We start from the raw sequence: 13,737 nt of genomic DNA, 5'->3' as shown, positions 1-13,737 counted from the left end.
CCTGCAGGGTGTTGAAAGCCATAAAAGCAGGACTCTGCAATAGCCGCAATCAAGCAATCGCAATAATTAAGCCTAGTGGTTAAAGCGATTACAAATTATGTTTGACAATAAAAGGGAAAATCTTAGTGATGGGCTAAAACCCTCGCTCAAAAATGGAATACACCAAATGAATAGCGTATCGCTGCTATTACAAGGTATATTTCAATAATCTAAAACTGTAACACTTGTGAGATTTCTCTGTATGAAAAAAGTGACAAAAATATCAAATGGTCATTTGAGTCCAAAAGACAGTTGTTTTTTATTACATCATCACATGGATAGAACCGTATGTCAGCATGATGTCATTGAAGTATTTGCACAAATAATTGCTGCAAATATGAATTTAATATAATCAACTATAAACAATTTCCATACTTTATTAATGTCGGCTTACAGGCAGTAACTGTACAAACATTTACATCTGTATTATACATCATTTACAGGAGTTTGGCCACTGGTAAGGAACACTGTTCAAAGGGGAAATTAGTTTTTTATCTCACTAAATGCGCAATATTTGTTGTAAAAAATCTATTTCTCATGTATGTTCTCTTTTATCCCAGTCACAAACACCCCTGCCTATTTGAATGGGTAAAATGTTAAGTCCGTAAACATGGTATGCTGTAAATAATAAGTGGGGTACAGTGATCAAATGTTTCTCTTCACTATGATCTATTTCCATCTTCTAATAATGAGGATCAAAACTTTACCAGGTCGTTTTAAAAATGTTTAACGTGTACAGACCCAAACATCCAGAATAAGGTTTGAATATTAATCTACGGGGTCAGCATGTTGACATTCGCAAGTGCACTCTCATATCTTTTTCAAATACTCAAAAAGTGCAGAACCTGCAGCGCTTTAACCCTGTTTCACAGCCTGCATGCTGATTACATGCACATTGATTGTTCAGGCTATAGATGCTTTTAGATTAAATAACGAAAAAGGTTAAATGAACAGGCTCAGAACTGCAGAAATCCATCTTACTCTCAGATAGAGGAGTAAGATTGTCAGTTGGTTATTCTATTTTATTGCTTACCAACATTTTAAGGACAATTACTTACTACAACATTGATATAATAAAGCAAGGGCAGCCATTGAACGTCATGAAAGTTCCGTATGGACATCTTATCGAGGAGTTCTGTACTGACAGCCCAAAGCCAAAGATAAGACGTATTTCAGTCCAACACTCTTGGAAATAGCTGCCTTCAACGCAACTGTAACGTCACTTTGGTTCGACACGTGTATACAAAAATGTGCAAAAATAAACATGCCAATTCTGTCGAGACACTGAACTTGATAAGCCAATGATTCGCAACCTGCCCATCAGTGAGCTGTTTCGTTTCACTCGGTTTACTCATCCCCGTCACCGTTATTAGTGGGACGTGCCGTCTCATCTGCGCGTTTGCTTTCGAGAGGGGATTCGATGTTGTGTTGGCTCAGTGCTCAGCATGGAAGATATCTTTTGTTGAAGTCCAATCTCTCTTCCAGCTAAACCCAAAGTGATTAGCATACATCTTTGGCTACACGCTTTGAAGGCAGTGGCTCAGTATCATTAGATTAAACTAACTCAAATGAATCTTCTGTATTTAGTTATATATTGTAATATCACATCAGACGTACATGAAACTACCCAACCCAATCCCTCAAGAGTTCTTAATTTCCATCACGTGCTTCCCTAATGAAGACAACTACAACAGTTGGTCTATTCCATATTAAATAATGCAACATTGATGTATGTGCGTCTACATTCTTGCATAATGCATGTCTGCCTGTGTATTGTAATTAGGTATGATGTAACCTTACATAGCACGGAATTAGACAACTGAATTAATTCCCACATTAATCACCCAGGCGGGCCAGTTCACTATGAACCACTTTAAAAGTTTGCATAGAAACCTTCAAATCCCAAATAAAGTATTTTAAAGAATATGCTCTTGATACGCTGTTGCATTCCGAAATTTGGGCTGACTGACACTGGCAAAGGGGGCAAAGAGTCTTTGCCATGCTCTCGTGAAGATGTGTCAAGAAAATCCCTTCTGGTTAAGCTCCAGGCGTGTCAGTCGATGTACTGAGATAACCATCGGAACCCTTCACCGTAGCCTTGTTTTTTCAACACGCTGCACATGAAAATCTCCAGCGGCCGGCCGTTCAGATCCTTTAAAGAGACATTTCCCTGTTGAGAACAAAAAAAAAATGAGACGAATGAGGATCCCGCCCATTAAGCACCAGGGCTTGTGTTCACACATAGATGGAAAGATTGTGTTATTTTTCTTGTGTCGCGCCTTACCTTTCCGGTAACTTGAGTGTCGAGAGCAAAAGCTCCTCTGAGCCCTCCTTCGCTGATGGCCTCAGCGCGGTCAATTTTATTGCCCAACACCAACACTGGTACATTGGCTATGGTCTCGTCCCCTAAGAGAGCCTGCAAATACCACAGCAGCACAACCATCATTATCTACAGTTAACGGTCAGTGGTGCTGGTGGGAAACACCGTATCGCTGCGATGTTTGAGCTTACATCCAGTTCAGTCTTGGATTCGGAGAGTCTGTCGTGGTCCGCACAGTCCACAAGGAAGACGACTCCATTCACAGCCGGGAGGTAGTTCTTCCACACTCGCCGAGCTGTCCGCAAAGAGAAAACAGTTTTTGCATTGTGCGTCATTGAAGGGAGGCCTTGAAAATTCCTGCAAAATGTACTTTTTCTGCCATTTTATACATCAATGTGCATTCATGCATCAACTCTACAAATTCCATTCAAATGGGATCAATGTTGTAGACTTAGTGGTTCTATCTGAGCTTATTTGAAAGGCTTGTTATATCTCACCGGTCACAGAGACACCATGTGGCAGACCGAAGAACTGAACCTTTTTATGTTTTTAATTACATTACATTACATTACATGTCATTTAGCTGACGCTTTTATCCAAAGCGACGTACAACGTTAATGTCAGTAAAGATTATTGACAGTGATTTGGGCAATTTGGGGCATATTGACAAGACTGAGAAAGCTTTTTGTAGAGGTAATTGCAAGTAACTAATACTTATTCCTGTGCCAACCCTCTCTTCTTAGTTGTTCTTAATTTTGAAGTATGTTTGCGAGTCTACAGACAAATATTTGTATATTAAAAAAATTAATAAGATCTTACCTTGTACATGACCCCCCAGATCAAATGTAGTAAATGTCATTCCACCAATTGAGAGCTCTTCTGAAGCTTTGAGGAAAAAAAGAAAATAAGTTCAGTAAAGCTGGTAATTGTAGTAGAATTCATTCCAACTTGGCATGTGAACACCATCTTAATCTTTCCTTACTTGGATGCAGCGTCGGCACATGTTGGCCAAGTCGGTCATCTTTTAACATGTGTAGGAGCGTCGTTTTACCGGCATTGTCCAGGCCCAGGAAAACCAGCTTCCCAGACTTTTTGTACAGACCTGGAAGATATATTTCACAAGTGAATCAGAAATGACCTTCAAATTTCCATGGGTAGAATCCATCTCCTGCTTACTCCCGTCGGAGGAAAAGATCCAATATGATAACAATCACTGAGGCAGTGAGGACCTCCCGGGAAAGGCTACATTTCATGCTCTATGGTTGTGTGTTACTTTTTTGTCTCTTTTCCATACACACTGATTAGTTTAAGTCAATATTGTATCACCAATTCCATTCCTCAAAGTGAGCAACAGCAAATAAAGAACAGGTGGTATTACTTCCTCTTTACACCTCATAACAATCCTTCAAAAGCCCACTCAGCACTTACCTAAGAACTGTAAAACACTACTAAAGCCCTTGTAGATCCAGTCGAATAAAAAAGACATCTTGACGTTCTTTGACTGAAACAAAAAAGAAGTCAGATTACTGTCACATAATACTGCTTTGAGTGGCCAAAAAAAAAGGAAATGCTTGTCTTGGCATTGCGTTATTTTTGCTCCTCTCTGTACGTAGTAGTAAGTAAGATGGACAAGATATTTGAAAAGCCCGTCGACTCCACAAAAACATAATGTGTCACTGAATTGGAGCAGCTTATGAAGCACTGGTCATATTTAAACGCGGTAGTGTTCATTTACAGACCAATAGACTTGAACGCAGAAGACATTTTGTCAGGAAAATTAAACGTGTAATATATAACATCAGAAACAAATCCATCCCCCAATCCGTGGAGGTGAGCTGGATTTAGGGTCCTGGGGGAGGGGATGGGGGTGCGGCCTCGCTGCCGTGGCTGACTGAGCCACTTGATGGAATTTAGCCCATGTTATCTACATTTGATTGACCTTTGACGAGCCAACGTGCCTGCCCCGATGAAGGTCTGTCATTGCTTAACATCAAGTTACATCACACTGGTGTCGTTATCATGGACTCGGTATACGTGGCATGTCATCGCACAACTGTACCCACGCGCAGGTGGCGGCTAGTTACCAATAAGTAAAATATAATAATCTTTAAATGTCACCCAGCATTAACTGTTGGATCAAACTCCAAACGCTAATATTTGTGATGGCCGTTGGAGGCAGCTATCGCCAGCTAGCTAACATTAGATTTCCTATGTAGCAACGCTAAATTCTGCTAACCTTAAATAATCAAGTCGAATAACAGTCATGTCAACAGTGTAATATTAATACTATTAAGAACACACAATCATCTGTAGTCAAGTAGCTGTCTGTGTTTAGCCTGAAACAATGTGCTGTGGACAGACATAACGTTAGATGACGCTTTTTTAAAGCTAGTTAGCATTAGCATATTAGCTTAAAACCTTAACCCTCTGGAACTTTCTGGTCCGATCGCATCCGTGTCAGGGCAACAAAAACGATTGTGCACGAATGTATTATAAACCAAAGTCAACAGCGCTGTACATTTGATAGAATTTACGTCAGAATTGTTTTCCAACATTAACGTCGGCGTACTTACCCCTCAGCCTTTACCAGCAGCCCAGCGTATACAGCAGTATCGGCGGTCTCCTTGGAAACAGTCAATCAGACATCCGCTTCTTCTTCTTCACGTATTGGAATTCCACGTTGGTTTTGCGGCACTATGACGCAGCAGCGCCCTCATCAGACTTTTTTTGCTGAGCAGGAATGTATCGAAGGGGCCGCAGCGTTTTGTTCTTCTGCCTTAAAACTATTTTTGTTGATGTTTTTAACCGTTTTTTTAAACGAACATAATTAATGGCATGCACATTGTGTGAATAGAAAAAAGCAAGGAGGGACAAACAAGACAAATACTTAAAGGCGTCATGTTAACTTGCAAAATTACACTGTTACCAGTATTATTGGTTTATCAAATGAGGTGGATTACAGGGAAAAAAACTACAACTTTGAGCACTTTTACCTGGTTTGATATGAGCAGGAGAACAATGAAGTGTGTATCCCACTGTAAAACCACACTATATAGGCCTCTAGACTGTTTCATTGGAGCCTAAGCATCCCCTTTTTTTATCCACTTCCACCCAAATACTTAATAACCAGTTAATAACCTGTTGTTTTGCTATATCATATTATTTTTTGGAATTGCCCGTATAGGCAGTAGTGCAATGAGTTGTAAATTCACAGAAATGATTCCTACCGCACCAAAATAGGTTATTTCTAATAGTACACAATTATTAACTTAACATTCTAAATGTGTGGTAATAATGACAATAGTCTTGGCAATAAAATCAATACAATACCCGAAAGCCTTGGGTTTAGAGTAGTTTATTGTAATTTTTTGTCAAGTCTGAACTTATAGGTGACTACTATATGTCTTAAATCTAATATTTCACAATCACACAACAAGCACGTTTAAACGGCATCAGACATGTCCTGTGTAAACAGAGAATCAATTAAATGCAACATGAAATATGAACCAATCCATCCAGTTTGTGTGGTCCTCTGATGTGTTGAAACCAGATGGAGGGAGCAAGACGTGAAGGGCGTTTTCAGCCGAGGATTTATCCTCCTACTTCTCATAGTAGTACCATGTATCGACTGAGAAACAAAATAAAGCATTTTTTTATTTCCTAGAGTAAATATAGCTGCAATAAAACTAATAAATATTCAAACACTCACCTGAGCTTGGAATTGGATCTTCGGCTCCAAAAGCGCTTGTCTGTAAAAGTTATTGATGTTATTCTTTTCTCAACGGATGCATGAGGGAATGGTCTCATAAGTGTCTTCTGTCACTATTGATCATCTCTTATGGTCTGTTTCCAGGTTAAACAGCACGCGTTTACGCCCAACACATGCCTCACAAAAGACAGGGATTAAGATGGTCACATGAATTTAAGAAATTAAGACATACTTACAGACTCAACCACAGCTTGTGCGTCTCCAGCGGAGCAGCAGAATGGACTCTCTGAGACACTGGTGTTCATGCTGATTCAAGAAGGAGATGAAACAAAAGGAAATGTTTTCATTGTTTAAATAAAATACAGACAAGACTCCCGTAATGAGTCCTTCTACTGCATCTGGTGCTATGCTAATGTAAAAATACAAATCAAGATGGCAGTTATAGGTAGAAGTCCTCTTGATCACTCTCTTGGTGATGTTATGACAAGAAATATTGACAGGAAGCCCAAAACAGCGTCATTTAGCCTCTTTTGCTGTCTGGATGATGCAGTAGGTTCTCACCAATTTAACTCGCCAGCATTGGTCCTCTTGGATATCAGCGCCTTCCAAAACTCGTTGGTGCTCTTTATGGTTTTAATGGCAAAGTCCTGGAAAAGACCATTTAAAAAAATGGGCCTTCCAATCTTCTCTCTAAAAATATTTCATCACTTAATCTATGGAGCTTAAAAACATGTCCTGACATTTGTAAACCGCAGCACTAATCCTGTGAATCCAAGTGTAAAAGGTGTACCCTGTCCTTGAACTCTCCGTTGAAAGCAAACTGGTTTTCTGGTTTCCCGTCTGGGATTTTGTATCTTTTGAACCAATCAACAGTCGCTTCCAGGTATCCAGGCTTCAGTCGTCTTACATCATCGATGTCTGCAACAAATAGCTTGTGTGACTCATTACAGATATTTCTTTCCTTGCCTATTACAGGATTTTCATACCGTTGAAGTCGGCCGCTTCGGGGTCCTCAGTATTGATCACAATGACCTTCCAGTCTGTTTCACCCTCATCGATCAAAGCCAGAGTTCCCAAAACCTTCACTTGGATTATTTCTCCTCGAGAGCACACCTGAAAAACCAAAGACATGTAAAAAAAAAAAGCTGCACACAGTTTTTTTCAAATCTGTTTCTTCCAAGATGCCAGTCACCTTATTTCCTATGTCACATATATCAATAGGATCATTGTCTCCACAGCAACCTGTGTCGCTGTCCTTGTGGTTTGGGTCCTCCCATGTCTGTGAAAGGAGAAAGCTTCTGTTTGATGGAGCAGAAAGCAGAAACACAGTCTGTTTCCCTGTTGTATCTGAGTGTTGTTTATGGAATTCACCTGTGGAATAGCTCCATAATTCCAGATGTAGCCTTTGTGAGGAAACACATTCGCTACATAACGGAGGTTCCCCTTCTTCATATCTTGTTTCAGCGGATTGAGAGGATCTTTGGTGGCAATCTGATCCAAACAGAAATTTGGATATTAAAAGATACACTGTAACAAGTGTGTAGACAAATCCAAACTATGTCTGTGACAAAGGATTAGATTTACTTTATATTTATTCAACAGTATATGCAATATAATATTTCAAATACTTGCATCCATTTATATTATATATATACCTCCATCTTTGCATTTGTCCATCTTGGAACCTCCACAACTGCATGAAAGATATTCTGCAAGATGAACGGAAATGCCAACAATTAATTGTCTTTACATTTGTATCTGATGTATACAGTGGGTAAAACCTCAAAGACTATTCAGATACATATTTTTAAGAACACAACACTCGTTTTTTTTACTATTTCAATCTGTGCCTCAACCGAAGCTTGGATACTAAAAGGTCAGTAAAGGCGGCCCGGTAACTATGGCGCCCAGGGGTCACAACATCTGTTCACCACTGCAAAACGGTTGACTCCATCTGATTGCTCTTCACTTTTCAGAAGGCAAAACAGAAATAGGGACTGGGGTCACATTGGCCACCCGAGGTAAATGATGAATGTATTCTTATGAACATGAATACATCACAGCCCCAGCAAGAAGTTTTCAAACTCCCAACGGTACAAATGCAGCTGCGCTTTTCAATGAAACCCCTTCAGCAACGAGTGTGCCACGTGGACCTGACCTCGGCTTCATTTGCGTAGATGGGTATGTCATGGAACGGAGAGATGTATTTGCCCTCTGAGTTTTCTGTGAAAAAGAACAAAATTATTTTAATTCTTTTTAAAAAGTGCGTAAGAGTACCCGTCAATGCTGCAAATTATCAAGCAACTATTACAGTCAAATTATCCACAAGACACAACCTAGTCCCCCCCACCCCCCCCAAAGAGCTGCACTCACTGAAATACACCCGGTACTCCTTGGTGTTGGGCCTGCCCCTCTCCTCCGTGGTAACGCTCATGTCTGGTGCTGCCGTCAAGCTCTCCCACTGTGGGCTAATACCGGAGCACTAAGACGCACCTGACTGACAGGCATCCAGAGACGGGTGGGGGGAGGGGGGGGGGCACAGCGCTTAAGCCAAGATACCTGGACACTGCGAGCATGTGACGACAAGAAGCGTAAAGCCAAGGGAACCCGAGCTGAATTAGTTCCCGTGTGGGATGGCTGAAGTCCGTCCTCCGTGGCCGACGAGCTGCGGCCTGGATGTGAAGCTTCTTTGCCCTGTTGTGCGTTTGCAAAGCGGTGGCTGTTCAGAGTCAGACCCAAAACAGATGGAGCTGAGCGGTGCGAGCCGTAAACCAATTAACACGCAGGGATTAGTGCCCAGGCTGTGACTTCTGTCACTATTTGACAACGTAACATTGTGGGCCTATTTTTACAACATGACCTGAGGGGACTTATCTGTTTTCCTCTCCAAAGACAGGTGGCCTCTGTTATGGATTGTCTCTGACCCCAAGTGCACGACACCAGACACAGCTTAGGTTTAGCCGGAAAACGGCGTAGTTTATTTCACAAATTAACCAAATACGAGAAACAAACCAAAAAACGAGAACTGCCTCCTTAATTGGCAGGGGGGAGAAAAAACAAAAAAAAGGCAACTCCAAAAACTTCTCTAGTCCGTGGGCGCTCTTAGTCCAATCAAAAAAATGAAAACTCACACGATACTCACAGGGAAAACAAAAACTCTGCGTAGGGAATTCCGGAAGGGTTTCCAAGAGGAGCACAGGGGAAGAACAATCAACCCTCTCTGGGGAAACACAGAGCACGAACTCACAGCGAGCCACTGGCAGATCTGCTTCTTAACCTCCCTGTGGGATGAGCTGACGAGCTGCAGCTGTGGCGATGAGCAGAGCGGCGTCAGGTGTGCGACTCTCTGGCAGGTCGAGCCCTAACACTACCCCCCCCTCCAAGGGAGCCACCCGGCGACTTGCCAGGCTTCTCGGGATGGGCTCGATAAAAGGCGGTCAGAAGCCCCGGGTCCATGATGAGCCGGCGAGATACCCAGCTACGGTGCTCCGGGCCATAGCCCTTCCAGTCCACCAGGAACTGGTACCCTCGCCCCCGACGCCGAACGTCCAACAGTCGGCGAACCCTCCACTGAGGGTGTCCATCCACGATTGTGGGTGGAGGTGGGTCCGGGGCAGGAGGCATCAGAGGACTGCAGGCGACAGGCTTAATCCTTGATACGTGGAACACAGGATGGATCTGCATAGAAGCCGGTAGTTTCAGCTTCACTGCGGCAGGACTGAGCACCTTCGTGACCTCAAAGGGGCCCACGAAACGGGGGTCCAGCTTCTTGGCGGTTGACTGCAGGGGAAGATCCTTGGCGGACAGCCAAACTCTCTGCCCGGGGTGGTATGTTGGCGCTGGGTTCCGGCGACGGTTGGCCCCCCGGCTACTACGTTCAGCCGCTTGGAGTAGAGCGGCTCTGGCGACTCCCCAGATGCGACGACATCTGTCCAGATGAGTCTGTACCGACGGAACTGCCACCTCAGGTTGTTGTGCCGAAAACAGCGGTGGCTGGTACCCCAGCGACACCTCGAAAGGGGAGAGACCTGTGGCAGAGCTGACAAGGGAGTTAATCGAGTACTCAACCCATGGGAGGAACCGACTCCAGGAGGACGGGTTCTTGGCAGCCACACAGCGGAGTGCCGTCTCCACACACTGGTTCATCCTCTCCGTCTGCCCGTTAGTCTGTGGGTGATAACCAGAAGAGAGACTGACAGAGGCGCCCAACCCCTTGAAGAATGCCCGCCATACCTGGGATATGAACTGAGGTCCTCTGTCCGAGAGCACATCCTGGGGGAGGCCATGGAGCCGGAACACATGGCTCATCAGGAGGTCCGCCGTCTCTGACGCCGAAGGGAGTTTGGGGAGGGCCACCAGGTGCACCCCCTTACTGAACCGATCTACTATTGTTAATATCACCGTCCTACCCTGGGAGGCCGGTAATCCAGACACAAAGTCCAAGGCCACGTGGGACCAGGGACGGCTAGGAACAGGGAGGGGTTGCAGCAGCCCGGCAGGTGCCTGGTGAGAGGCCTTGCTGCGGGCACAAACTGGGCAGGCCAACACAAAGTCCCTCACCTCGTTCCTCATTGTGGGCCACCAGAAACGTCGAGCTAGGAAGGTGAAGGTGCGGTGGACCCCGGGATGACAGGCAAACTGGCTGGCGTGGCCCCACTGAAGTACCCGGGGCCTGACAGATTCCGGGACGAAAAGCCTACGTGGGGGTACGCCACTCGGTGCAGGGTGGGAGCGCAGCGCCCCCTTCACGACAGTCTCGATGCCCCAGGCCACCATGCCGATCACCCGGGTCTCGGGGACGATGGGTGCCGACTCCTCGGTGGCCAGTCCCCCCCCCTGATGTAGTCGGGACAGGGCATCCGCTTTGATGTTGCGGGAACCGGGACGATAGGTCAGGGAGAAATTGAACCGACTGAGGAAACCGGCCCAACGAGCCTGTCGCCCATTGAGACGCCTGGCCGCCCGGATGAATGTCAGGTTCTTGTGGTCTGTCCAAATGGTAAATGGCTGCTCTGCCCCCTCCAGCCAATGGCGCCACTCCCCCAGAGCAGCTACTACTGCCAGCAACTCCCGATTACCGATGTCGTAGTTCATCTCCGCGGGAAGAAAACGCCGGGAGAAGAACGCGCAGGGGTGCACCTTCTGATCTCCCACCGCCCGTTGGGAAAGGACTGCCCCCAGCCCGGTGTCCGAGGCGTCCACCTCAACAATGAACTGTCGTTTTGGGTCGGGATGGAGCAGCACTGGGGCGCTAGTGAACCTCCTCTTGAGTGACCGAAAAGCGGCGTCGGCGGCCGGGGACCAGATGAACGGCTGGGAAGAGGAGGTCAGCCTGGTGAGGGGTTCTGCCACGACGCTGTAGTTCCGTATGAACCTTCTGTAGAAGTTAGCAAATCCCAGAAAGCTCTGCAACTTCTTTCGCGACGTAGGGCTCGGCCAGTCTACCACCGCCTGGATCTTGCGGGGGTCGGCCCGCGTCTGCCCTCTCTCCACAATGAAACCCAAGTAGTCGACAGAGGCGGAGTGGAAACGGCACTTCTCCGCCTTGACAAAGAGTCTGTTCTGGAGGAGACGCTTGAGCACCCGACGAACGTGCTGGACATGCTCCTCGAGAGTCCTGGAGAACACCAGGATGTCATCGAGGTACACAACCACGAACTCATCCAGCATGTCGCGGAGCACGTCGTTCATGAGCGCCTGAAAAACCCCCGGGGCGTTGGTAAGGCCGAATGGCATTACGCGGTATTCGTAATGACCTCGGGGTGTCTTGAAGGCGGTCTTCCACTCGTCCCCCTCTCTGATCCGGACCAGGTGGTAGGCGCTCCGGAGATCCAGCTTGGAAAAGATGGCAGCCTGGGTCAGGGGCTCGAGGGTGGAGCTCATGAGGGGGAGGGGGTACCGGTTCTTGACCGTAATGTCATTTAGTTGGCGATAGTCAATGCAGGGTCGGAGACCCCCATCCTTCTTCTTCACAAAGAAGAACCCCGCTGCCACCGGGGAGGATGAAGGCCGAATGAGCCCTGCTGCCACTGACTCCGAGATGTAATCATCCATGGCGGCCTTTTCAGGAATGGACAGGCTGTACAACCGACTGCTGGGAAGGGGGGCCCCTGGGCGGAGGTCGATTGCACAGTCGTATGGCCTATGTGGAGGTAGAGACTGAGCCCGAGACTTGCTAAAAACCTCTCCCAGATCATGATATTCCCGAGGGACAGCGGAAAGGTCCGGGGAAGGGGCACGGGGAGTCGGGCGGGGTGACGGACTTGGAGCTGCCTGGAGGCACTGGGCGTGACAGGAGGCGCTCCACTCCAGAATAGTCCCAGAGGACCAGGCAATGTGTGGCTCGTGCTGCACGAACCAGGGGTACCCGAGAATCACTGGGGCCAACGGGGACTGGATGAGGTAGAATTGGCGGGTCTCTACATGGTTACCCGCCACAGTGAGGGAGACTGGGTGGGAGCATTGGGTGATGCGGGCTAGATGACGGTCGTCCAGTGCAAAGGCCTCCAAAGGCTTCTCCAGTGTCCTCACTGGAATGTTAGCCTGGACAGCGAAACCCAAATCCAGGAAACAGTCATCCGCCCCTGAATCGAGGAGGGCCCCTACCGTAATCCGTTGATCTGCCCAAGCCAGGGTGACGCTAACCCGCCGGTTAGGTGATGCAGGACTACGGGAACACGAAAGGCGGCTCACTAGGATCTCCCGGGGTCCTGGTGAGCCTAATCTTTTGGCCGTGTGGGACAGCCGCTGATGCGATGCCCCTTCTGGCCACAGTAGAGACACAGCCCTCCCCTGAATCGGGCCTCCCGTTCGGCTGGGCTGATGCGCGTGCGTCCCAGCTGCATGGGCTCCTCCTCGGTCGCTGTCTGTGACGTGGAAGGCCGGACGGGACTGGGGGAAGTCGAATGGGCGACCGGGTTCCTCTCCCGTGTGCTGAAGATGTGGGGGATAGGGAGGGGTCCCCGGGGAACTCGCTCCCGCCTTCTCTCATTAAGGCGTCCATCGATGCGGATGGCGAGACTGACGAGGTCGTCGAGGGAGGCGGGCTCCTCCCGTGTAGCTAGCTGGTCCTTCACTGCCTCGCAGAGTCCCCTTCGGAAGGCAACCCGAAGGGCTGGGTCGTTCCACCCGCTTTCTGCAGCGGCCAGTCTAAAATCCACTGAGTAGTCCGCCACCGAGCCGCTGCCTTGTTGGATGCTGGCCAACCGGGCGCCGGGGTCCTTACCCCTTACTGGATGGTGGAACATCTTGCGGAGCTCGGCCACGAACTCCCTGTAGGAGTGACGGAAACTGGCACCCATGGACCAGGAAGCGGCAGCCCACTGGGCGGCCCGGCCGGTAAGCAGGTTCGTCACATATGCGACTCGGGCAGCGTCGGAGGTGTAGCGGCTGGGTTGGTGAGTAAACACCAACTCACACTGCATTATGAAGGTGGCACAAGTCTCGAAGTCACCCCCGAACGGGTGTGGGCTGGAAAGGCAGGGTTCCCAGGGTAACGAGGCAGGTTCCGCAGGGCTACTTGGGAGGGGATCCCCCGGGGGCGGGATCACTGCCCTCACCGGCGGAGGCTGGTTCGGCGGCTGGGTGGTGAGAGCCGCCGTCAATGCCCGTAGCTGTATTAGAATCTCGGCTTGCTGGGCCGCCGACGCCACCTGATGCTGAGTCAGGC

The 13,737-nt window shown here is 47.5% G+C and overlaps 2 protein-coding genes across 2 annotated transcripts; both read right to left on the bottom strand.

The window, feature by feature from the left end:
- Window positions 1-270: 270 nt before the first annotated feature.
- On the bottom strand, window positions 271-5,063 carry sar1aa (secretion associated, Ras related GTPase 1Aa). Its single transcript, XM_037463876.2, has 7 exons — window positions 4,933-5,063; window positions 3,788-3,860; window positions 3,342-3,461; window positions 3,179-3,244; window positions 2,551-2,654; window positions 2,324-2,455; window positions 271-2,209 (listed from the first exon to the last, which is right to left on the bottom strand). Exons 2-7 carry the CDS (start codon window positions 3,843-3,845, stop codon window positions 2,093-2,095), a joined length of 597 nt encoding a protein of 198 aa, XP_037319773.1. The 5' UTR covers window positions 3,846-3,860; window positions 4,933-5,063; the 3' UTR covers window positions 271-2,092.
- A 642-nt stretch (window positions 5,064-5,705) lies between these two features.
- Window positions 5,706-8,791, bottom strand: ppa1a (inorganic pyrophosphatase 1a). Its single transcript, XM_037463874.2, has 11 exons — window positions 8,442-8,791; window positions 8,227-8,291; window positions 7,724-7,777; window positions 7,440-7,559; window positions 7,261-7,347; window positions 7,055-7,181; window positions 6,859-6,986; window positions 6,630-6,715; window positions 6,305-6,374; window positions 6,069-6,108; window positions 5,706-5,987 (listed from the first exon to the last, which is right to left on the bottom strand). The coding sequence occupies exons 1-11, from the start codon at window positions 8,500-8,502 to the stop codon at window positions 5,959-5,961; spliced, it is 867 nt and encodes a 288-aa protein (XP_037319771.1). The 5' UTR covers window positions 8,503-8,791; the 3' UTR covers window positions 5,706-5,958.
- Window positions 8,792-13,737: the final 4,946 nt, after the last annotated feature.

This window comes from Pungitius pungitius, chromosome 21 (genome assembly GCF_949316345.1).
Source record: "Pungitius pungitius chromosome 21, fPunPun2.1, whole genome shotgun sequence".
Classification (NCBI taxonomy): domain Eukaryota; kingdom Metazoa; phylum Chordata; class Actinopteri; order Perciformes; family Gasterosteidae; genus Pungitius; species Pungitius pungitius.
This window is presented reverse-complemented; position numbering and strand designations above follow the sequence as displayed.

What these genes read in the sequence shown, in the direction of transcription:
- sar1aa (XM_037463876.2), bottom strand. Translation starts at nt 3,845, where the DNA reads ATGTCTTTTTTATTCGACTGGATCTACAAGGGCTTTAGTAGTGTTTTA. An exon ending in TAGTGTTTTACAGTTCTTAG is followed by an intron (nt 3,462 to 3,787) that starts GTAAGTGCTGAG and finishes TATATCTTCCAG; the next exon opens with GTCTGTACAAAAAGTCTGGG. An exon ending in TCTGGGGGGTCATGTACAAG is followed by an intron (nt 2,655 to 3,178) that starts GTAAGATCTTAT and finishes CTTTGCGGACAG; the next exon opens with CTCGGCGAGTGTGGAAGAAC.
- ppa1a (XM_037463874.2), bottom strand. Translation starts at nt 8,502, where the DNA reads ATGAGCGTTACCACGGAGGAGAGGGGCAGGCCCAACACCAAGGAGTAC. An exon ending in GGACAAATGCAAAGATGGAG is followed by an intron (nt 7,560 to 7,723) that starts GTATATATATAA and finishes TGTTTGGATCAG; the next exon opens with ATTGCCACCAAAGATCCTCT. An exon ending in AGATCCAATTCCAAGCTCAG is followed by an intron (nt 5,988 to 6,068) that starts GTGAGTGTTTGA and finishes TTTGTTTCTCAG; the next exon opens with TCGATACATGGTACTACTAT.